This window comes from Hippocampus zosterae, chromosome 7 (assembly GCF_025434085.1).
Source record: "Hippocampus zosterae strain Florida chromosome 7, ASM2543408v3, whole genome shotgun sequence".
Classification (NCBI taxonomy): Eukaryota; Metazoa; Chordata; class Actinopteri; order Syngnathiformes; family Syngnathidae; genus Hippocampus; species Hippocampus zosterae.
Genome location: NC_067457.1, coordinates 12,333,824 through 12,357,000, shown reverse-complemented (window position 1 = coordinate 12,357,000; position 23,177 = coordinate 12,333,824). Strand labels below are relative to the sequence as shown.

General features: G+C 45.0%; 1 protein-coding gene across 3 annotated transcripts in view; it reads right to left on the bottom strand.

The window, feature by feature from the left end:
* LOC127604123 (ras-associating and dilute domain-containing protein-like) overlaps positions 1–23,177 on the bottom strand; it is a 40,087-nt gene that overhangs the window by 10,859 nt on the left and 6,051 nt on the right. For 2 of the 3 annotated variants that reach the window (XM_052071031.1, XM_052071032.1), the window contains exons 3-11: positions 20,388–20,550; positions 18,687–18,919; positions 17,482–17,918; positions 15,727–16,017; positions 15,237–15,623; positions 8,832–8,869; positions 8,567–8,727; positions 6,989–7,101; positions 2,123–2,381 (exon numbers count right to left, since the gene is read on the bottom strand). In XM_052071031.1, coding sequence (XP_051926991.1) covers positions 2,123–2,381; positions 6,989–7,101; positions 8,567–8,727; positions 8,832–8,869; positions 15,237–15,623; positions 15,727–16,017; positions 17,482–17,918; positions 18,687–18,919; positions 20,388–20,550 — 2,082 coding nt within the window. The remainder of the gene's footprint in view (positions 1–2,122; positions 2,382–6,988; positions 7,102–8,566; positions 8,728–8,831; positions 8,870–15,236; positions 15,624–15,726; positions 16,018–17,481; positions 17,919–18,686; positions 18,920–20,387; positions 20,551–23,177) is intronic. The other variant, XM_052071033.1, reaches the window with a different exon arrangement.

The following is a 23,177-nucleotide window of genomic DNA, read 5'->3' as shown; positions in this document are numbered from 1 at the left end:
ACTTAATTTGAGCCTGAGAGGGATCTATTAGGAAGGGACTCTTTCAAGCGTTGAATGAGTATTTGCTCGCCGGCTAAAAAGACATGTTGTTTAAAGCCGTTTAAACCCCTGAGCCATACTAGTCCCTATCAGGCATATAGACCGTCAAGTCTCCTGCAGGTTACGTTACCTAGGTTGAAGGTAATCGAATAAAATGCGCTTAATGAGTGACTGTGTAACTGTGTGGGTGGAGGTTTGCTACCTCATTAGAACAGGACATTTGGCTATTATTTTTCCAAATATGCAGCATATTTTAAATTGTTCATAAATGTAACATAATATCGTTTTTTGATACATACAGTTGAAAGAAAAAAACAATCACAAAAAAGTATATGCAATGTCATCCTCACTGGAGATCTCAAAAGGGTTTTGTAGCTTCCATACTACCCCCTCCACGTCAGATTTTTTTCACACATTACTGTTATGATGAAGATGTTGATCAGTGAAACAGGTGTTAAAGGCAAAAAAAAAAAATATCACAGGGAGCCACTGGGTGACTTTTGGGAAAGTTCTCCAGAAAGTGTGCCGTGTTGTCAAAGTTATGCCGACCACATTATTATTCTAAACATTAAATGCACATAATCAACTGTCACCATGAAAGGCATATGCGTACGACGCGTGTGTTTTCACACGTTCCCGTTCAGCAGTCCACATAAACTCAAGAGTGACTCCTCAGCATTTTGTTGTGCATATATGTAATGACAAGTTGGCAATGAGAATGACTATTGATTTGAGTCAGGGCTCATTAGTCTTGTCTGTCATGTATTTTAACTCTGACTTGACAAGAGAATGGGGATTCATTCATAAGATTATGCAGCTATGATTTAAATGTTACCTATACAATGTATACAGTCCAACTAATTGTAATGACTGCAACCGGACGTATCTCTGATGTTGAATTCAAGTGTTTTGACATTAATCAGAACATTTTTTGATGCTATCTATTGCCAACGTTTGGGTCACAAACCATTACAGGACAGGACATAATTTGGCAATGGCAGAGATGTCAACAGTAGCATAGTGGGCATTAAAATAAATCCCAATTGTATATGTTCTGTCATGGAATGGTGACAACGTCCCATATTTCTGAAATACAAACAAAATTTACTCTCAGATAATTGGATTCTTGAGACCATTTTTTTCTTCTTTTGTTGTGGTCATGTTTATACTTTGCGGTGAGTTTAGATTTACAGGGGGAAAAAATGCTGCAGTTTCATTTCAGACCTGAAATTGTTTCCAGAAAAAGAAAATCTGACTTTCTCTCCTGAAAATTTTGTGTTTATTCATTCCTGCCATTTCCCTCACATTTGGTAGAGCCTCAATCTGATATTTGTCTTGATTTAATGTCTGTGATCTTGACTCCACACTGATATCCAATACAATATTGGTAGTTTAAGAACTTTGACCACCATTTTTGTGCGCCATCTGATGACTGCATCTCATTTGGACCTCCCAGATTCCAAAAAAGCCTGGATGCTGGTACATTATGGCAAAAAACAGTGTTCCATAAACACATAATCTGTCTTAAAATGGACATTTTTCCATCCTTCTCCTCAAAGTCAGCAAAGGGCTGATTGACAGATGTTTCCGAAAGATTATTCTTTTCAACCGCAATGCAATTACCAGGTTAGCTAATACGTGGGCTAGCGCTTTCTACAACGAGCCTACAACTCGTCCTACGCTTTCTTCTTTTCTTCTATACAGTCTTATTTCACTTTTATGTCACACAGGTCAGTCGAGCTATTACGCCACACATCCGGTTGAGGGGAAAGAGAATCGTGATTTCCTGTGGCGATTATATGCTGTATGACGTGTGCTCTTTGTAATCGCAAGGACATCATATGAACCCTTTTTTCCCTTATCATATGTGTGTGTGTGTGTCTAGCTTCAGATTTATCTAAAATTAGATTCCTAAGACTTATGTCGATGCCAAAAGTGTCACTGAAATAAATGTAAAAGATACTGCATAATACTTATACTCAATGGAGGATGTATTTTAAAGCAGCGAATGAAAATCAGGGAGCATTTTGACTTTGTTAGAACACAAAGGGTGTGATTGTGAGGGAACATGATCCACGGGTACCTTTCTCCATGAGTAAGTTGAAGAGTGATGCGTTGATGAAGTAGAAAAGGAAGGCGATGAGCTGTGTGGAAATCTCAGGGTGAAGCTGACAGTCTGAGAGTAGTCTCTGCGTCTCAGATAGGACCTCCACAACCTGTTGGACTTGATCAGGGACTGTCAGACCGCTGCTACCCAAGACCGGAGCACCCTTGCCATTCAGAGAGTGACCTTCCTTGAATGGGTTGGCGTACAGAAAGGCTGGCAGGATGGGGTACAGGACCTGGTGTCATGGAATCAGTCAAGACAAGAGACTCATTCCAGTGCCGGAAAATGAAACATCGTTCAAGTTACTGTATTTTATGCACTATAAGGCGCATCTAAAAGCATTCAATTTTCTCAAAAGCCAACAGTCCACCTTATAATCCGATGCTTATATATTGATCAATATTCAGATTTCTTGCACGTAGTATTTTAAATGTTCTGTAAAGCGCTTTGTAACAGCTGCAGCAGTCGTAAAAGCACCATATAAATAAAACTGGATTGTGTTGTATTGTATTCCCTTTGGCGTAGCTCCATCGTGTGGATGCATAACACAACCTCAGCCACCATTGCAGCTTCTATTCTATGCGCTTTATAAAGTGGTTCGCCCTATATATGCAAACAGTTGAAGGTGCACCTTATCCTTCGAAGAGGTAACTTTTGTGCAATGATCCGCCACGCTCCCAGGCAGACTGCAGACCACCCACGCTGCCTTCACTTAACATGACTCACTTAACACTGTAACATAATTGATGGAAGATTACATGGACAAAGACCAGTAGAATCAGCACAAATAAGGGTCTTTTCCACCCTCTCTGACCTAAAAGGTTCTTGCTGCTCCACAGCGTATGCATGGACAATGACAGCTCTGTTTAGGCTAATTGTACGCAGACATCCCCTTTCCCCAGAAATCTTGCTCTGACGCCCACCAAGGCCAGCACCAGCACCGTATCCACATTCCAAAAAAAGCTGAAAATGGCTCATGTGGGCTTGGCAGGGTGCTGTAACAAGACTGCTGAGTGAAGAGTTCTGAAGGAATCCGCCCTGGGCAGATCATTTTACTTTCACTGGAAAAGCCCAGGGTAGGCGGAGAAAGGCTGAACACAAATGGCAGAATGGAAGTAGACAGCCACAGCTCCCATCAAATATGAGACAATGGAAATGGGTGAGGGTGGAGGGGGACAATGTTTTCTGGTTGGAAAATGAGGGCCCAGTGGAGCCAAGCAGTGAGAATTAAACCAAACTTGATGCTTGATTTACCACAGTCATCCAAAGACCTGTATTGTCTCACGGTCAAAACTGTGCATTCTTCTTCTGTCCACAAGTCTGGAGAAATGTGCGCATATCCATCAACCGTGACTGTGGGTCCATCCATCCATTTTCCGATCTGCTTCATCCTCACGAGGGTTTCAGGGGGCGTGTCGTGGGGGGTGCTGGAGCCTATCCCAGCTGTCTTCGGGCAGTAGGCGGGGGACACCCTGGACCGGTTGCCAGCCAATTTCAGGGCACACACAGACGAACAGCCATCCTCACTCACACCTAGGGACAATTTAGAGTGTTCAATCAGCCTGCTATGCATGTTTTTGGAACGTGGGCGGAAACCGGAGTACCTGGAGAAAACCCACACAGGCCCGGGGAGAACACGCAAACTCCACACAGGGAGGCCGGAGCTGGAATTGAACCCGAATTGAATTGGATTGAATACCTCTACACTGTGAGATCGACGCGCTAACCACTGGACCACCGGGAATTCTGCCTCTTATTTGGGAAAGTGCAAAAAAGCCAGTACATGTAATATTAACCCTTTCTGGGACAGTGGTTCCTACAGTGAGCACATAATCATGTTATCAGGTTACAGGGTGCATGAAAGGGTTAATTTCACCCTTACATCTCCAAATGCAACAACTGAAAATTGGTCAGACAGGCTTTATCATAAATCTGGACATATAGATAATGATTTCACTCGTAAGGGACGCTTCATACTGCACTTGATACCGCACTTAATCATGAAGTTTGATCCTTGAATTCGCCAATAAATGTCCTGGTTCAATGAGCGCTTGTGTTCAAACAGTCATCCTCATCATACAGTTCACATTTTGACACCAAGACAAAGCCCAACAGTGGATCAACAGTACCTTGTACCCAAATCAACCACCATGCGACCCAAATATAGTAAGAGTTGAACTTTTTTTTTAAACTAGTTCCTGATTTCAGAAGTAGTTATCCATCTATATTGTCTAGTAATGAGAGGCGATGAGACATTTATGTGGGTTCATAGTCATAACGGGAGAAAATATAATTACTATGTGGACTGCGACATAAATGAGTTTGACACCCCTGGTTAAATTATTATGCAAACCATTTTATTATGTAATACTGTCTGGTATACTAAACTAACCTAAACTATGACACACTTAACTCAATTTTCTCCGATATAAGGCTGTTATTTATGCAATAGTATTGCTAAGCTATCGATATGCTACAGACAGGGTTGAAATTGTTCAATGGAGGTAAATGATATATGTATTCAGTAGTGAGGGCATAGATGTCAAGCATATGTTCTTAACACCACGCAATAAGTATGCTTCTATCACAGTTCAGTCAAGTTGAAAGAAAGTATGTAGTGGACAGACATACAGAAAACACATTGGTCGTAGTGCACTGAACAGAACTGTGTTATCCTAAACTTAAAGGACAGCCATTTTATGCTCACTTTAGAGACTCTGTCATATCACTGACTTCCTTCCTGCAAGGAGAAAAGAGTAAAAGAAAATCAAATGAGCTGAATCAGGAACATAATCCGTTTGACTTTCTGCTGGCATGAAAATTGCCTTGGTGGCTGCATGCTGATGGCCTGTTGGACCAGCAATGCAATAATCATAAGACTTTACATAACTTGCTTTGGTTCTGGCTCCCTTGTTTGTTCAACGGGATATCTAGGTCAAAGACATACAGTTGGCTGGGGTATATTTAGACTGAGGAAACACAGAATGTAGTGATAATACCAGCATATACAAAACTGCACATTTCCTATACCGGTTGTCCTTATCATGGTCACGGTTGAGCTGGAGCCTATCCCAGCTAACTTTGGGCAAGTGGAACAGAAATTAATACATACCACTAATACTACGACTCTGACTACTACTACTACACCCACGAGTACGGCGTGCTTGACCATTGAGGAAACAGAATTAGACTCGCTGGAGTTTTTGCAAAACATTGGTGCACGAACTGCAAGATCCCCCCTTTCGGATTATGTTGTCAACCGTGTGTATGAGACTTAGGAAATTGGAGACCACCTCGTACCTCACAATTGTGCGGCCATGTATGCTGGTGTCATATTATGAATGAAATACAATGAGGTCCACCACGCACATCAGCGGACATCAGCGCACATCTGTCAGCCTGGCGCCTCGATTAAATAGACTCAAATCGCATTAGCACACCTGCGCTGCAAAAAAAGACTCACTTTCAGCCAGTCTAAAATTTATTCTATGCTTTGTCTCCAAATTGTGAGATGCACTGGGGGCTACGGGAGTAACTCCCAGTGAGGCGTAGCACCTCTAGCAAATTCACAAACCGGCCATTGCTCCAGCACAAAAATGAAGATGAACTTCAACAATGACATCATCTTAAAATTGAGCATGATATATGGATCTTCTGGTAGTTAGATGTTCACATACTAAATTGCCCCCCCAAAAAATCATTTATCAGGTACCTAATGGAAAATATTACAACGTTAAGAGTCCTTAACAACAGCTCAAAAACCTTGGCTAAGATCCGTCAGCAAACAGGATTTGCACAAAGGCCCTCGGTGTCTTGTCATTCACCAGTGCCACAATAACCCCAGTGTGTTCTGCCACTGCGGCCAGTGGCTCAGCTTAAAAAGCTGTCAGGAGAAAACTAGGCCCTTTATTCTCAGCCTGTCACTGATTATTTTCCTTTCTTGAACGTCACGTTCATCAGTGTTGGAGCCAGATGGAGCCGCAACACGAGTGAAGTTTTGACTTGTCAGTGGTAGTAGTTTGGAGTAACCCACGATATAGTTCAACACCATATAAATCTACAGTATATTATTGCACATCTTATTAAATATGTATTTTATACGATACATGCCCCATTGCATGAAGCAACGTCCATTATGGAAAATGTTCTTTTTTTAAAGGCTTGTATACAAATATTTGCATCCCTGGAGTGACATTATCAGCTCGACTTGGCGACTTTCTGCTGAAACATTATCATGCCGAGGCATTATCACTCAGAAACACCCACATTCACGGCTGCAACGCCCTTTGGGCGAGCATTAGCTAACAGTGTCACAAACACTCCTTTCTAGCCATGGCTCACCGTTTGTCGTTTCACAGCATCACATCTTTTAGCGTACTTTTACCGCAGATTATTCGTTTCATCACAGAATTTTGCAGTGATTGTTCCTCCACACAGACACTTACTGTAGACTCTTTGATCATCATGATATATTGACACCAGCATGTCACAGATTTTTTTTACATTACCCCTTTCATGCACCCTTTAACCCGATAAACATGATCAGCTTTCCACTGTCGTAACCGTTAAGCTGTCTTAACCCTGAAAAGACAGCGAGATGTGTTATTATTTAAGCAAATCATGACATTTTGGATAATAGTGTGCCTCAAACTTTGCGGGGACACTTTAGTCAAGGCAGATCAGGCAATACTGTATCCAAGTGCACAAAGTGAAATCATTTAAAAAACGTCCAACTTCGACCTCCACCACATCAAATGCTCTTTTGTTCCGATTCCACTGCTAAAAGGACACCAGCCATTTCCATCTCGCTGTCAAATTTCAAAAATATATTTTTCCCCTTACCTTAGTGACGTAGTACACACACTGCTGAAAGGTAAGCATGATGACCTCCTCCAAGGCCGCCACTGTTTCTTCAGCGGTCGAGTGCACAGAGGACAGCTGCAACTCCAGCAGGTCTGAAAAATAAACAACCACAGTGATCAAAAATATGAACGCAGCACTTATTTTTTATTATTATAATTATTTTTTTGTTGTTGAAAATTTTCAGGAGGTGAACTCTAAAACAGGGGTCACCAACCGCCGGTCCGCGGACCGGTTCCGGTCCGCAGGGCATTTGTTACCGGGCCACACAGAAAGAGCTTGCCTTAATCACGTTTTATTTATTTCGGAATACGAAAGATGTTTTATTTTGAAATATTACCGGATTCTCCGTTACATATGTCCGTGTCACGCTTGTCACACGTCAAGCCACGCTTCTCCGTCACGTGGCCGATTACACTAAAAACAATACGCCGGAGCTTGCAAAATGAGTAAAAAACTGCTGGAGATCGCAATTGACGGCGGCCTTAATAGCACGTTCGAGACAACTGGATTAAAGTTATGGCTGAATACTATGAGATCGCCACAATAGCCACTGTTGCTATTTCTGACATCCTACCTATGTGAGGCGGGGGTTTTCTGCAGAAACGGCAACTAAAACAAAATTACGAAGTAGACTGGACATAAACCACACACTTGAGGTGTCATTGTCTCCTATTACCCCGAGATGGGACCGTCTGGTTGCAGAAAATCAAGCTCGGGGCTGTGGTGAATCGTCATTTTCATGCACTTTGAATTTGTGTTGTATTGTATTTTGAACGCATTAAACATTACCAAAGCGATCAGAGTGTTGCGGCCAGATTAGACGCTCCTCATGTTTATTATAATCTCTCGAACACACCACAGTGTTCATGCAGCTCATACGATATTATTTTGTTGGACAGTCAAACCTCGGTTTTCGAACGTCTTGGTCCTCGTCCAATTCGTGTTTTGACCAAAAAGGTCGAGTTTTTTATGCCTCGGTTGACGAACAAATTTTCGGTTCTCGAATAAACTGAGCGCACTTGAATGCACCATTTGACTCCTCTCGCCTTCCTTACACGAGGAAGTGACGCTTCATCATTTTGCTTTCTATTGTGAGCAAACATGTACAGTAAACATTTTTATTTTAAAAAGAGCGTGGTTTCGGTTTTCTTCCGGAATCTGGAACGGATTATGGACGAAAACTGAGGTTTGACTGTATTATTTCTGCCACACCTTAAATGCCGGTCCCTGAAAATATTGTCTGCCATAAACCGGTCCGTGGGGCAAAAATGGTTGGGGACGCTTGCTCTAAAAGCGCTATATAAATCAGCATGTATTGTATTGTATTGTATTGTATTGTATTGTATTGTAAAAGACTTTTTCCATATAGTGTACACGGAAGACCCATTTGGGACAACAATTATTCACAAATTAACTAAATCTGTATTTGTGAGCATTTTGATGCTATCAAGACGTTATGATTATTGCACAGGTGTGCCCTTAGGCTACCATACATCCAGTTTGTCCAAATGTTATCATCGGTAAATAATGAACCTGAAATCTTCAAATGTGACTGACCCAAATTCTCCCCAAACTCTCCTTCTCTTCTATCTTCATTCTCTTCACATGTTCTCCATTCCAAGATGACAGGTAACTGATACTGGATGAACTGGAGCACCTCCAGGCTGTTTGACATCCACACCACAAGGGGCAACAGTCTTGTGATTGCGTCCTTGTTGCTGAAAGGGTGCACGGCATGTACGTGTAAGATTTAATCCGGAGGAGTTGATAATGAATACAGTACCCGACAAATCTGTAGTCCGGAGTAGGAATAAGGGCTTACACTTCTTTCTGAAAAGCAGCTAGTTTCTTGGTTTGCTCCTGTATGGAAAGTGATATAAAGCAAAATATAATTATCCTGATAAAGATAAATACATCCTAGTTGTGGGGAGTAGGTAGAAAATCATTTGCAGAGGTTTAATGGTGCCCAGCATTTTTTAATTTCTAAAGTGCTTCTCCCTCCCCTATCTACTCAAAAATGGTCGGGGAATCCAGCGTAAATGTCAAAAACCTGTTCAGTATTTACAATATCAAATTCTTTTGTGTGTGATCCACACTGAGGTCGACAGTGTCACGTCCCGTGTTTGCCAGCAGGGGGCAGGCTTTTCCTGCCTACCGCCGACACACCTGTCACCCATCAAGGACTAATTACACAGGCTTTATCTTTGTGCTCGGGCAGTTGACTTACTGCCGGAGTATTCAACGCCATGCCAATTCTCTCGATTATTGCCCTATTCTATTCGTTGCCGTGTAGCCTTGTGATTGTGATTGCGCGTCGTTAAATCTACTATTGTCTATTCCCATTTATTACCAACTATATTCCATGCCATTTTCTCGCAAGCGTTTTCTGTTTACTTCCTTTATTCCTGGTCCTGATTTTGACCAGCGTTTTCTGTTTGTTGCTCCCGGACGGGTACTTTGTGTTTTGTATTAAAATTCATTTGTTCTCGGAACACCTTTTCTTTGTCTGCTTTTTCGGGGATCCACCTCATTATCTTGTTGGGCACGAAGCGATCATTTTATCGCTTCGGACCCAACGTGACAGAATACTCCGGCCACCATGGATCCCTCAGACTTAGAAAGGATTTTTTCCGCTCTGCCCTGCCGAGAGCAACAGTTGAGTCAGCAGGGCCAAGCCATTGCGGAAATCAGCCGCGCGGTTTCCATGCTGGCTCACAGGTTCGATGATTTCGAACCCCGTCTTGTACGGGTGGAGGAACGGAGAGCACCTCCCTCCGTGATTCGTCCTGCCACCCCTGAGGCACCCGCATCATTTCCCACAATGATGAGGGAGCCTTCGCTTCCACACCCCCCACGTTACGGGGGTGAGCACAGGCAGTGTGGGTACTTCCTCCACCAGTGCTCGCTCGTTTTCGACCAGCAACCTTCCCTCTATGCTACTGACGCCGCGAAGGTGGCATATATTATGAGCCTGTTGACAGGTCCGGCGGCGTCATGGGCGATGGCGACAAGCGACGCGAAGCCGAGCCTCCGGTCTTCATTCCACGGCTTCGTGGCGGCGTTTCGCCGGGTGTTCCACCATCCCGTGCGGGGCAGAGAGGCTGAGGGCCGCTACTTGAACTCCACCAGGGGAGGCGATCGGTTGCGGACTACTCCATCGAGTTCCAGATTCTGGCCGCCCAGAGTGGTTACGGCGACCGGGCGCTGTGCGGACTGTTTCGTCGTGGATTAAACACCGAGCTCAAGGATGAGCTGGCGACTCGCGACCACAGCTCCAACCTGGAGGAGTTAATCGAGCTCTCCCTGCGACTGGACAACCGCCTGAGAGAGAGAAACCGGGAGCGGGGAGGTGATCGTTCTCCGTCCCGGTGTGCCACGTACTGCGGGGAGGAGCCGATGCAGCTGGGTGGCGAAAACGTTGGACCGGAGCAGAGACGGCGCCGATTCGACGATCGGGCTCGGTCTGACAGCTGTCAACGGGGACCTCATGCTGCTCCCAGCCGACCGGGACATTCCCCATCCTCGCCCTCCAAAAACTGTGAGTCCCGACCCCGCGCAGAGTCCCCCACGCCTCGGCGAACTGACTCCCGGCCGGGACACACCGGGAGACTGGAACTCGAGGGCGAGATATTTGAGGGGTCCCGGTCGCGGCGGGTTAGGGCTCTGATAGACTCGGGGGCTGATGGTTGTTTTATGGATACCGACTTCGCCGCTGACCTGGGCTGTTATGTCGAGAAGTTGGCCGATAAAAAGCGGGTTTGTGATCTCGATGGACGCCTCCTGGGGGTCGTGACGCAAAGAACAGAACCACTAAAACTAAAATTATCCGGTAACCATGTTGAGCATCTACGGTTTTATTTAATGCAGTGTCGTAACGCCCCGGTTATTCTCGGCTTGCCCTGGCTCAGGACTCACAACCCCGTAATTTCCTGGGAGCGTCCGGCAATGGAGAGTTGGAGCCGGAACTGTTATGAACGTTGTCTAGGATCAGCCGTAGGGCAGCACGAACGTGCCGGTGACGACATCCCCGAAACTATCTGCCTTGACGGAGTGCCAGACTGCTATCATGACTTGCGACAGGTGTTCAGCGAGGATCGCGCACGCTCCTTGCCCCCGCACCGACCCTACGATTGCGCCATAGACCTGCAGGCGGGCGCTCCGTTGCCAACCTCACGGCTGTATCAGGTGTCTAAACCCGAGCGCGAGGCACTCACGGAATACATCAACAGCTCGCTCGCTGCAGGTCTAATTAGACCATCGCGATCGCCGTTAGGTGCGGGGTTTTTCTTTGTTGAGAAAAAGGACAAATCCCTGCGACCGTGTGTGGACTATCGAGGTCTGAACGACATCACGGTAAAAAATAAGTATCCGCTACCGTTGCTAGACTCCGCCTTCGCTCCTTTACAATCAGCCACAATCTTTTCAAAATTAGATTTACGCAGTGCCTACCACCTGGTTCGCATCCGGAAAGGTGACGAGTGGAAGACTGCTTTTAAGACCCCGCTCGGCCATTTTGAATATCTGGTTATGCCCTTCGGGCTGACAAATGCTCCCGCCGTTTTTCAGAATCTCATCAACGACGTGTTGAGAGACATGCTGAACATTTTCTGTTTCGTCTATCTCGACGATATTTTAATTTTTTCCCAATCTATCCAAGAACACAAGCGACACGTCAGACTGGTATTGCAGCGTTTATTAGAGAACAGGCTCTTCATCAAGGCAGAGAAGTGTGAATTCCATGTACCTGTCATCTCCTTTCTGGGGTTTATTATTGAGCAGGGCAAGCTGAGAGCAGACCCCACCAAGACGGAGGCGGTGACGAACTGGCCAACACCGACTAACCGGAAGGAGTTGCAACGCTTCTTGGGGTTCGCTAACTTCTACCGTCGTTTTATTCGCGGCTACAGCCAAAAGGTACTCCCGTTGACCCGTCTGACGTCCACAAAAATCCCATTCAAATGGGATTCGGCTGCGGACTCGGCATTTTCTAGCTTAAAGGCCGCATTCACAAATCCCCCGGTGTTGCACCATTCTAACCCGGACTTCCCGTTCGTCGTAGAGGTGGACGCCTCGGATTCAGGGGTCGGGGCTGTTCTGTCCCAGCGTTCCCCGGTCGACCAGAAATTGCACCCCTGCACCTTTTTCTCTCGTCGACTCAGTACAGCAGAGTCCAACTACGACGTGGGCAATCGTGAACTGCTAGCTGTAATCGTCGCCCTACAGGAATGGCGCCACTGGCTCGAGGGGACTAAGGAACCGTTCACGGTCTACACCGACCACAAGAACTTGGAATATCTCCGCTCTGCTAAAAGACTCAACCCCCGTCAGGCCCGTTGGGCACTATTCTTAACCCGGTTTAATTTCATCCTCACATACTCTCCTGGCTCTAAGAACACCAAGCCCGATGCCCTTTCCCGTCTCCACGACCCCGTGGAGAGGGACCGGTCACCAGAGACCATCCTCCCGACCCGGTGCATCGTGGGGGCGTTGAGGTGGGAGATTGAACAGAGGATCCAGGAAGCCCTGGATGGTGTCCAGGTCCCGGCTGGATGCCCCACAGGGAGGTTGTTTGTACCCCCACCTCTGCGCTCGGAGGTGTTGCAGTGGGGGCACGGGTCCAAGGTGGCCTGCCATCCTGGGGTGAACCGGACTGTGCATCTCGTCACCCAGCGGTTCTGGTGGCCGGAGCTTCGGAAGGATGTGGTGGACTATATCAATGCCTGCTCCGCCTGCGCCTGCGGCAAGGTCTCACATAGGCCTCTGGCAGGCCTGCTCCAGCCATTGCCCATCCCTCCTCGACCTTGGTCACACATCGCCCTGGATTTCGTCACGGGCCTTCCTCCATCCCGTGGTCGGTCGGTCGTCCTCACCATCGTTGACCGGTTCTCTAAGGCGGCTCATTTTGTTCCGCTGTCTAAGTTGCCGTCTGCACTGGAGACCGCCGACCTCCTAGTCCAACACGTCTTCCGTCTCCATGGGATCCCGATGGACATCGTCTCTGACCGGGGGCCCCAGTTCGTGTCCCGCGTATGGAAGCGGTTCTGCCGATCCCTCGGGGCCACGGTCAGTCTGACCTCGGGATATCACCCCCAGTCCAACGGACAAGCCGAGCGTGCCAACCAGGATCTGGGGGCGGCCCTCCGCTGTGTATGCCTGCGCAGTCCCTCCTCCTGGGTCGACCATCTACCGTGGGTGGAGTACGCACACAACACCCTCGTCTCTTCAGCCACTGGTAGGTCCCCCTTCATGTCGGCCTACGGGTATCAACCGCCGCTGTTCCCGTCCCAGGAAGGACAGGTGGAGGTCCCGTCTGTGCAGCATCACCTCAAGCGAGCCCACCGCGTATGGAAAGAGGCCCGAGCTGCATTGGCCCGCACGGCGACCCGGAACCAGCAGATCGCGGACCGTCGTCGGCGCCCGGCACCTACTTACATGGTGGGGCAGGAGGTGTGGCTGGCTACGAGGGATCTCCGCCTGGCCGGCACGTCCGCGAAACTGGGGCCCCGATTCACTGGTCCGTTCGTGGTCGAGTCCATCGTCAGCCCCGTCGCGGTCAGGCTCCGGCTGCCGCCCGCCATGAAGGTTCACCCCGTGTTCCACGTTTCCCTGCTCAAACCAGTGGTTTCCAGTCCCTTGGCTCCGCCTTCCACTCCGCCCCCCCCCTCCGCGGGTCGTCGACGGTGACCCGGTGTACACTGTTCGTACCATCCTGGACTCTCGGCGCAGGGGTAAGGGTTTCCAGTATCTGGTCGACTGGGAGGGCTACGGGCCTGAGGATCGGCAATGGGTGCCCCGCTCCTGGATCCTTGATCCGTCCCTTCTGCGCGACTTCCACGCAGCTCATCCGACCAAGCCGGGTAGGCCGCCGGGAGGCGTCCGTTGAGGGGGGGGTACTGTCACGTCCCGTGTTTGCCAGCAGGGGGCAGGCTTTTCCTGCCTACCGCCGACACACCTGTCACCCATCAAGGACTAATTACACAGGCTTTATCTTTGTGCTCGGGCAGTTGACTTACTGCCGGAGTATTCAACGCCATGCCAATTCTCTCGATTATTGCCCTATTCTATTCGTTGCCGTGTAGCCTTGTGATTGTGATTGCGCGTCGTTAAATCTACTATTGTCTATTCCCATTTATTACCAACTATATTCCTTGCCATTTTCTCGCAAGCGTTTTCTGTTTACTTCCTTTATTCCTGGTCCTGATTTTGACCAGCGTTTTCTGTTTGTTGCTCCCGGACGGGTACTTTGTGTTTTGTATTAAAATTCATTTGTTCTCGGAACACCTTTTCTTTGTCTGCTTTTTCGGGGATCCACCTCATTATCTTGTTGGGCACGAAGCGATCATTTTATCGCTTCGGACCCAACGTGACAGACAGGGCCACACACTCTGTGATTGTGATGTGAAAATCACACTCTCTCATCACATGAAGTGGGAACCAACATTATCTCCATCCTGAAAAAGGCCCAACAGAGGATGTACTTCCTGATGCTGCTGAGGAAGCCTGTGAGAGGAGCTGCTGGGACAGTTCAACACAGCAATCATCAAATCAGGCCTGTGTCCCTCCATCACAGTCTGGTTTAGGGCCGCCACAAAAAAGGATAAAATCTGACTGCAAAGAACAGTTAGGACTATGGAATAAATCATTTCTACTGCCCTACCCACTCTCGAGACACACCACAAGAATCAAGACAAGGGCAAGGAAAATCCTACTGGACCCCCCACACCCTGGCCACCACTTCTTCCAGCTACTCCCCTCAGGTAAGCGGTATTGAACAATGCAGACCAAAACCAGCAGCCATTCAAACAGCTTCTTACCTCTTGCAATAAACTCCCTAAACAGTGACTCAAGTCTATACATTCTCTTTGCATTTTTTGCACACACCTGCGGGACTGTATTACCGCACTTTTCATTATAGCTCCAGCTCTCGACATTCTTGAACAATTGTTGATCAATATTCCACAGCACACTTGAAAGCACTCAAGGACTTTCTGGATACTACAATTACTGCTACTGGACACTTAAAAATGTGGAACAATTATCTGCACTGACTGTAAACTGTGACTATACAGTCTGTGATGTTGTTGAAATGTTGATCTTGAGCTAATTTAGTTCTGGCACACAGGCTACAATTTGGAAGAAAAATACTCAGTTATTTATCAAGGTCATCAGGTTAAGCCCTCACATGACATTTAAATATCATGGATCAAAATGATCCGTGACTACTCACCCAAACAGCGCTCTGGATTTCGCTTGCAATCAGCAGCAGGAGCCTTCGCAGGTCTGAGGTACGTAAATATGATGCGGAATATTGAGTGCACAGGCACAGCAGAAAAGCAATGCTCAGCGACGGTCCCTCTTGGACGTCACTGCTCCCAAGTGCAACTATTTGCCGGATGACGCTATGCTCATTGTCTGCTTGATAATTCAAACTCAGGCAGTGACCCTCTGGCGATTTAAAAAATGGAGGGGCTCTCTTCAGGCACTTTTTGGTCACCATACAGGTGTTGTAGAATATCGCATCTCTTGTCTGGCTTGTTTTATGAGTGGATGTAGTGTTGCTAAACAACCAGGGGAGGGTCGACAATTTTCGCTCTGGAGCAGGACTGTTGAGTTCCTTTTTGTAGAAAGAAAGGACAACGAATTGAAATTGATATTACCGGTATGATAATTATAGCCAGTACAGTGTATATGTGAATATATTTGTTTACACCTATTACCTTGTGCATCAAGGGATCTTTAAATAGAAACAGGTAGGTTTGTCCCAACCCAATGACATCACCAGGGAAAAGTTCTCCTTTCTCTTTTAACATATTGCCATTCTTTGTGACCGCAGCATCAGGAAAGGGGCACAGCATGGTGGGTCCACCAGTAGCACTGCGATGAAAAATGCAATGTTTTGGAAGAATATCTTCGGCGAGGAGGGCAATATCCGCCTGTGGTACATCGCCGCTGTCATTTTGTCTCCCCACTACAATATTTGGACTCATAAGTAGGTAGATGACAAAGTCCTATGGAGACAAATATTGTACAAGATCAAACAAAACAGTACATATTTACCTGTAATGTCACTGTAAAAAAATTAATACAATAATTTCAAGTGAGATTAATTGAGAGGTTGGAAATTGTAACTCAGAAATATTATTCATATATTGAATTCCCTATTATCTGTGGGTTGGCATTCCCATAGTACATATACTGTATATCAGACATATATCAGAACACATTTGTTAATGAAGAAGAGATGGATGGAAATACACTAATATCTTCGATTGTAACATTTGATTGTTTATTTCTACCCATTGTATCATTCTATCCTTAAACAAGGTGGACCCAGGAATTATTGCCAATTCATGGATTTGATGGTGAAAATATTCTTTCGTCTCCTACTGTTTTACATCCTCTTTAATTTTAATTATAAATGAAGGCGGTTCTACAAATTATAAATGTAAATGTAGTCACAGATGCAAGATGGGGAGTTGAATGAGGTCTTCTAATGCCCACTTTGCAGCGGCCAATCGACCTCATCCACAGAGATCTTGCAGTTCTACTGTATATCAACGTAGTTTGCGAGTGTCGGTCTCCTGCACCATACTCATACTTCCGCCATGTAGACCGTACACCTGTCTTGTGCACTCACACTCACACCTGGGGAAAATTTCAAATGTTCAATCAGCCTGCCAGCAATGTTTTTGGAATCTGGGAGGAAACAGGAATACCCAGAGAAAACCCACACAGGCCCGGGGAGAACATGCAAACTCCACACAGAGAGGCTGGAGCTAGAATTGAACAAGGTACCTTGACACTGTGAAGTCGACACTGGACCACCGGGCCCAGTTTGGATCAGTAACCCCAATTATTTGTTATTCAGTTTTGCTAATTCAAAAAGAACATTTCAGATATCTGCAACTACCATTTCTCCTATCCACAAAATGCTATTTCAGAATTCAGTGACTTCGTTTGAAGGAGGACAAATGACAGCACTTTCGCCATTTATGTGAATGGGGTTTCTCCTTCGAGATATGTACAAGTCAATTGCAGATCTGCTAGCGCATTACGGATATCTTTTTTTTTTTTTCAAAATGACACTTTCTCACAATGGAGTAACAGATATCTACAATTCAGTAGCAGATATCTGAAATTCCCTCGATGTCTGCAACTCAATTAGGGCAATAGTTAGATCATTCGTCCTTCCAAAATGACATTGCAGGTATCTGTAATTGAGTTTTGACCAGACAATTGTATTAACTATTCAGTCATTACGACTTGTCAGCAAGACATTATTGATATCTGTTTCCACCACACATGTGTGATGTGAGTGAGCTATGCCGGCGAGGTAAATTGCATGACATCATACCACACTAGCAACGATATTCATCAAATAAGAAGGTTGGTTTTGCTGGGAATAAATTGTGTTATGCATTCTAATATACATGTGCAAATAGCTGAGCAGAACACATTATTAAATGCGATACCTGTACAAGGCTGCGTCCGTGTAGTAGCAGCAGGTACGGGCAGTCTTGAGGTGGGTGAATGGAGTACTGTGTTGTGTTATCGTCGCTACTTTCCGTCTCCTCCCTCTCTGACTCCTCTCCTTCCTGCTCACCTCTCGGCCTCGGTGGATAGAGGGTCTCTGTTTTGGCCTGTGACCCACCATCCCCCTTAGAGGGAACTGCGTGGTCAATGTCGTTCAGTTCTGCCCTTGCTTCTGAGCACTTATGGCTCTCCACTAAAGTTCCATTCAAGGACATACTTTGATCCTCATTCGCTTTGGTCGCTGAATCAGCCTCTATAAGGTCCATCTCACTTTTACTCCGCCAGAGTTTTTGGCTTTGACTCATAGTTCTCTCAACGAGGGTGGAGTTAACTCTGGAGCGACTCTTCTGCAGTTTACGGGCCTGAGCATTGATACCTATTGGGGAGATGATTAAACAATTACAGGAATTAGCTTGAATGTGGCCTGTGTGAATAACCTGCTATATAAATACAGTAGAGACCAAGTTAATGGGATGCAGTGATAAGGCAACACATGCACCCCCCCCCCCCCCCCCCATGGTGTTAAACGCGTGTGTGTATATGTGTGTGTCCATGCTAGAGTCAAGCCAGATAGTCCACACACAGGAAGCAGACCTCGGTGGAAAGAAAGACACAGCTCATGGAAAACAGAATGTGATCACCCACACTGATAGAAGGCGATCACACACTGTGCCAGTCACAGAAGCAAAAATGCCAAACAGGATGCACTCTTACATTGTGACCACAGCTGTGTCAACGAAAGCCAGTGTTTCCAATAGAAATGATGTGGTGCTACTCATATCTCTGGAAAGATGGAGGGCGGGGGTGGAGGGGTAGTGTTCTACGGCATTGTGCTTATGTGCAAGTGGATAACTTTTTTTCCATGCAAAACAGGACCACAAAGTGTGTTAAAAATAAATAGTATGCCACGGGATGAAGTTTAATTAAAGCTGCAAATTGAGCAGGAGGAAATGCAAGACCATATTTGAAACTAGGAACATACTTTTGGTCTGATGAAATGCACTTTGATTTGGTGTGGTTTGGTTCTCGGGGAAAACAGCAGATATATTTGGAAGAAACGCTTCAATTTATTATGGACAAAGCTTTACTGAACAGCCAAAACTGTTGAGCAGTGTACGCCAGGAAAAAGAAGGGTCAGCCTAACCAGCAGTGATGGTGTCTTGTTCTTTGAATGACTGCTCTTCTACTAGGCTTCGCCTCTGGATTTCAAAGCGCCTGGCGAGGCCCTCCCTTGGTTTCCACAGCGACTGCAGGAGGAGCGGCTTCTCATTGTCGCCCACGACTCTGAACCCTTCGGTTTTCCACAAACGTGCGCTAATGGAGCCAATCGTGTCACACAGAACATAGGAACTTGCCTCGTCTTTTCCAAAGCCATACCTGGATAACGTAGAAACGGAAAGAATTGTGGGGTGGGGGGGGGATACATGAATGTTCATTGAAAAAAAAAGAAAAACTTGGGACATACACAATAGAAAATGGCATCAAATATCACTTCACAACTTGCAAATAATGAAGGATAGTGACTCTGTTGTGCAAATAAAATGTCCTATACCAGTAGACTATGGCAAAAGGAAACTCTGAACAGGCCCCGAGTCAATTTAAGTTCTGAAATGAATTCAGGGCAACTTAAATGATGAAGAGGCCATCATTTTTCATCAGCCTAATGGAGTGAAGACAAGACCACACACTTTCTAACCATATTTACGGTGGAACAAAAATGGCAATGTGCAAAAAACAGTGGTACCTCGATTTACAAACACCTCTTCATACGAAATGTTCAAGTTACGAAACGCCTCAACAGGAAAATACTGCCTCTTCTTACGTAAGAAATTAGGAACGAATTAGGGCATTTACATAGAAAACGCGTCTCTACTTACAAAAAAGGTACCGCTGTACATGTGTATAATATAGGGAGAGAGAGAGAGAGAGAGAGAGAGAGAGAGAGAGAGAGAGAGAGAGAGAGAGAGAGAAACTGCAGTGGTGTGCACACATGCAGGACAGGCTGTCTGCATGTTTATGTCTGATGCAATTACCACAAAGATTTTGAAGCAGAAATGGAAGAAATCCACTATTCAAACAAAGGGTTTGAATTCAACAACAAAGTAACCACAAAGTGGATTTTTTTTTTTTAATCACAATTATTTTTAATTTCAGTACGAAGGACTCCCTTACATAAAAATGACCATGTGGCTGCCAATTGCCCCTGAATTCTTGAAAAGAAAAACTTACATGTTATGGGAATGTGACTGAAAACTGGAATAAACTAATGCAAGCTTGGCGAGAACATGCAGCCTGAGCTGAAGGTCCTTGAATTAACGCTTGGCCTTTGAGGTTACATTTTATTTTAACTAAATGTTTCTTACAGCCACGGTGCGAACATCCAAATGTTGCTCTACATGTCGAATTTCCCTTGTGCTAATCATTCCGTTGCATTTTTGGGGTCTGAAATCCAAGCAAAGACTAACATATTTTTTTTCTCTCTCTCGGGGGAGAATTCCTGCCAACACTGGCCGTCTTTCACACAAACTGTGGTTTGCGCTACACTTTGTGAGCTATTAAAATGACTATTTGGCACACACTCCTCGTGCACAACACCGCAATTATAACGCGATGGACAGAACATCAAGTCTACTTTGTTTATTGAGCAGTTTATTGAGTATAAACGCATGTGCGGTACAAGAATGGTTTTATATACAATTTGTAGCAAAAAAGGAGGAAGCGTGGGGCAAACAATCACACAAACACATGTGGCAAACAGACACACACACACACACACACGGACACACACACACACGCACACACACACACACACACACACTCATGCAATAATAGCACATTCCCTCACCTTTCAAGGGCCTCTTTGACCAGCTCTTTCGCACTGGAATGTGTCGTGGCCAAGACACTCTTATAGTAGGCTCCTTTACAAATTTCGCTTCCAAAGATCTTCAAGATTCCAGGAGCACTTAACTGATTGGACAGCTCAGATGGGTCATCCACAATTTCGGCATCTGCCACGCTCACTGAATGCAACATCACAAGAGAGGGAGAGCGCCCAACACATAATACAGACATGTTTATATGGTCATTGGGTTGCGTTTTTCTATAGGAAGGGAAGGAATGTCCACACTTAACTTTTTCTTGCTCGATATTGATTCTAGGTCTTGATTTGATACATAGATTATGAATAACATCATGACATTATGGATTTAATTTTTAACCCATCGCTGTAGCAACCATGGCAAACACACACCAATTTAGTGATCAATTAATACAGTGGGCGCAGTACTTTACTCAAGTGCAGGCTGCTTATGCAGAGCCGTGACCCCACCCGCTTCCCCACCTCCTCCACCTACATCCAGGGGAATTTAACCTGGGGGGGCCGTGAGTAGTTGGTCACATTCTTACGTGACATCTACTACCTCAAATAGAAACTCTCTTTTTGCGAAGTAGAGTATCGTATAATACAGCAATGTGATGAAGACCACACTATCTGAGACCAAGACTTGACCGAGACCAGAACTTGAACCAAAACGGGTTGTTATCTGAGCCCTGAGCAACCGTGAACCGTGATTTTCAGTGGACAGCAAGAAACAAAATGGCCGCCCACTGATATCAATAAAAACATGTAGTTTATGCTGTTTATTTCATATTCCACTTACATAATTTTAATCATAATGCTGTGTTTAAACTGGTGGCACAACATAAAACATATTGTCAATACTTTTTTTTCTTGTACCTAGCCCTATAAAAATCCTTTTAAAACATGACAAGGTTGAACATGTAAAGTGAGATTCCTCTTCCTCATTCATTTTAATTTTCTTTTAAATACATTTGACAGCAATAAACACAGTGTCTGCAAGTCTTTCAAAGCACAACATGCAAACATTTCACATTTTGATAGATAGATAGCTAACTGAATAGCTAACTAGCAGCTAGATGGACAGATAGCTAGCTAGATAGATTTTTGTCCCAACTAAATTACCAAAAAATAAATCCTTGTGTGTATTTAATAAAATGAAAAGAGGATAATAGAAATTAACAATTTAGTTGACTTGGCAAACGCTCCATGGGCGAATTGGCAGCTCGGGCATGTGACCAAAATTTGATATTGACCCTGCTGTGTCAATGAGTCAAAGATTGCAGAATTTTTTTAACAGGAGTTTTTTTGTGTGGGTTTGTTTTACATGTTGTTTTACAAATGAAGTATTTGTGTTTGAGGAAGCCATGTTGAATTTCTGTTGAGTTTGTAGAGATGTCTTGTTCTGTTCTCCTCACTCAGTTTTATACTTACTGTTCGTTTTGCACATTTCACCGTTCACTGCTTATGTGCCCTCAGTCGCAATAAAGCAAACATTGTGTAGTTACTAACACATGAATTTTAGGGATTTGTTCTTTTACTAAGTACTTTTTTTATTATAACATTATTGACCTAAAAGATTCATGATCACTCTTGCCAGAACATCTCAAGTTCACCCAGTGACAGTGACCGTGACTGAGACAAGACCAAGGGTCCTCTTTTGTTTGTCAGGTGCCCCTGCGTTCAGCGTTGAAAATGGATGCATCCTCATTTTGGTGCTGGGGCAAGGTCACCGCACCCATCTGATAATTGGGTAACACACCACATGCACCATATGCTTTTTAGTTTAAAATTTAGTGTACTTTTTGTCACCAAATTGCAAGATGTGCTGGGAGGTATGACAGCTGCGTCAACTGGAAGGCCCAGCCTCGCACTTGCCGACCAAAATAGGGCCCATAGTCTTTACATATGACCAGTGTGGAAAGAAGCTGCAATAAAATTATGACTGCATGAAAATAGGAAAAGTATACAGGCTTCATGAAGTCAACGAATCAAGTGAGAGTACTGTATGCTTCTTGTGAAGGAACTGTGTCTAAAGAAAGAAACATTACAATATGCCGATATAAAATACATTCAAACCCTTTCATGCTTGTTAGCAAGAGTTTCCATAGTGGGAATCCAAGTGTCCTTGCAATTCATGTTCTACTCGCATGAGATATATGATCAAACTGTTACAGCTTTTGGCACTCCATTTACGATGATGCAATGTGAGATCCTTTGTAACTATGCCCAAACATCATGCCTTCCTTGTGTTGTGTGGAAGTCTGTTACACATTTGTATTTGCTAATCCCAGGGATGAGCTTGGTCTGATGACTGGTTTTTTTTTTCCAGCTTTGCAAAGCTTCTTAAGAAGGCATTGTATTGGGAATTTTTTTTTCTTTTTTTTCCACAGGTTGACCATATCTCATGACTTATGACATAGAGTGGGCAGTAAAAAAAAATCATGAAATTGTGCTTTGAAATATCAATTCATCTATTTTCTATAAAACGTGTCCTCGTGGGGTCGCTGGGAAACAAGAGTCTCTCTTGGCTACCTTTTGAAAGGCAGGGTACAGTCAATAGCACAGCGTTTGTAATCTAAGAACCATTCACGCTCACGTTTGCACCTTTCAGCAAATTTGAGACTTGAATCTAACATGCATGATTTTGGAATGCAGGAGGAAGCCGGTGTCTCCAAAGAAAATGCACACAAACAAGGGGAGAACATGCAAATGACACACGGGAAGGCCCAAAATGAGATTCAAACCCAGAAGCTTTGTGAAGCGGATGTGCTAACC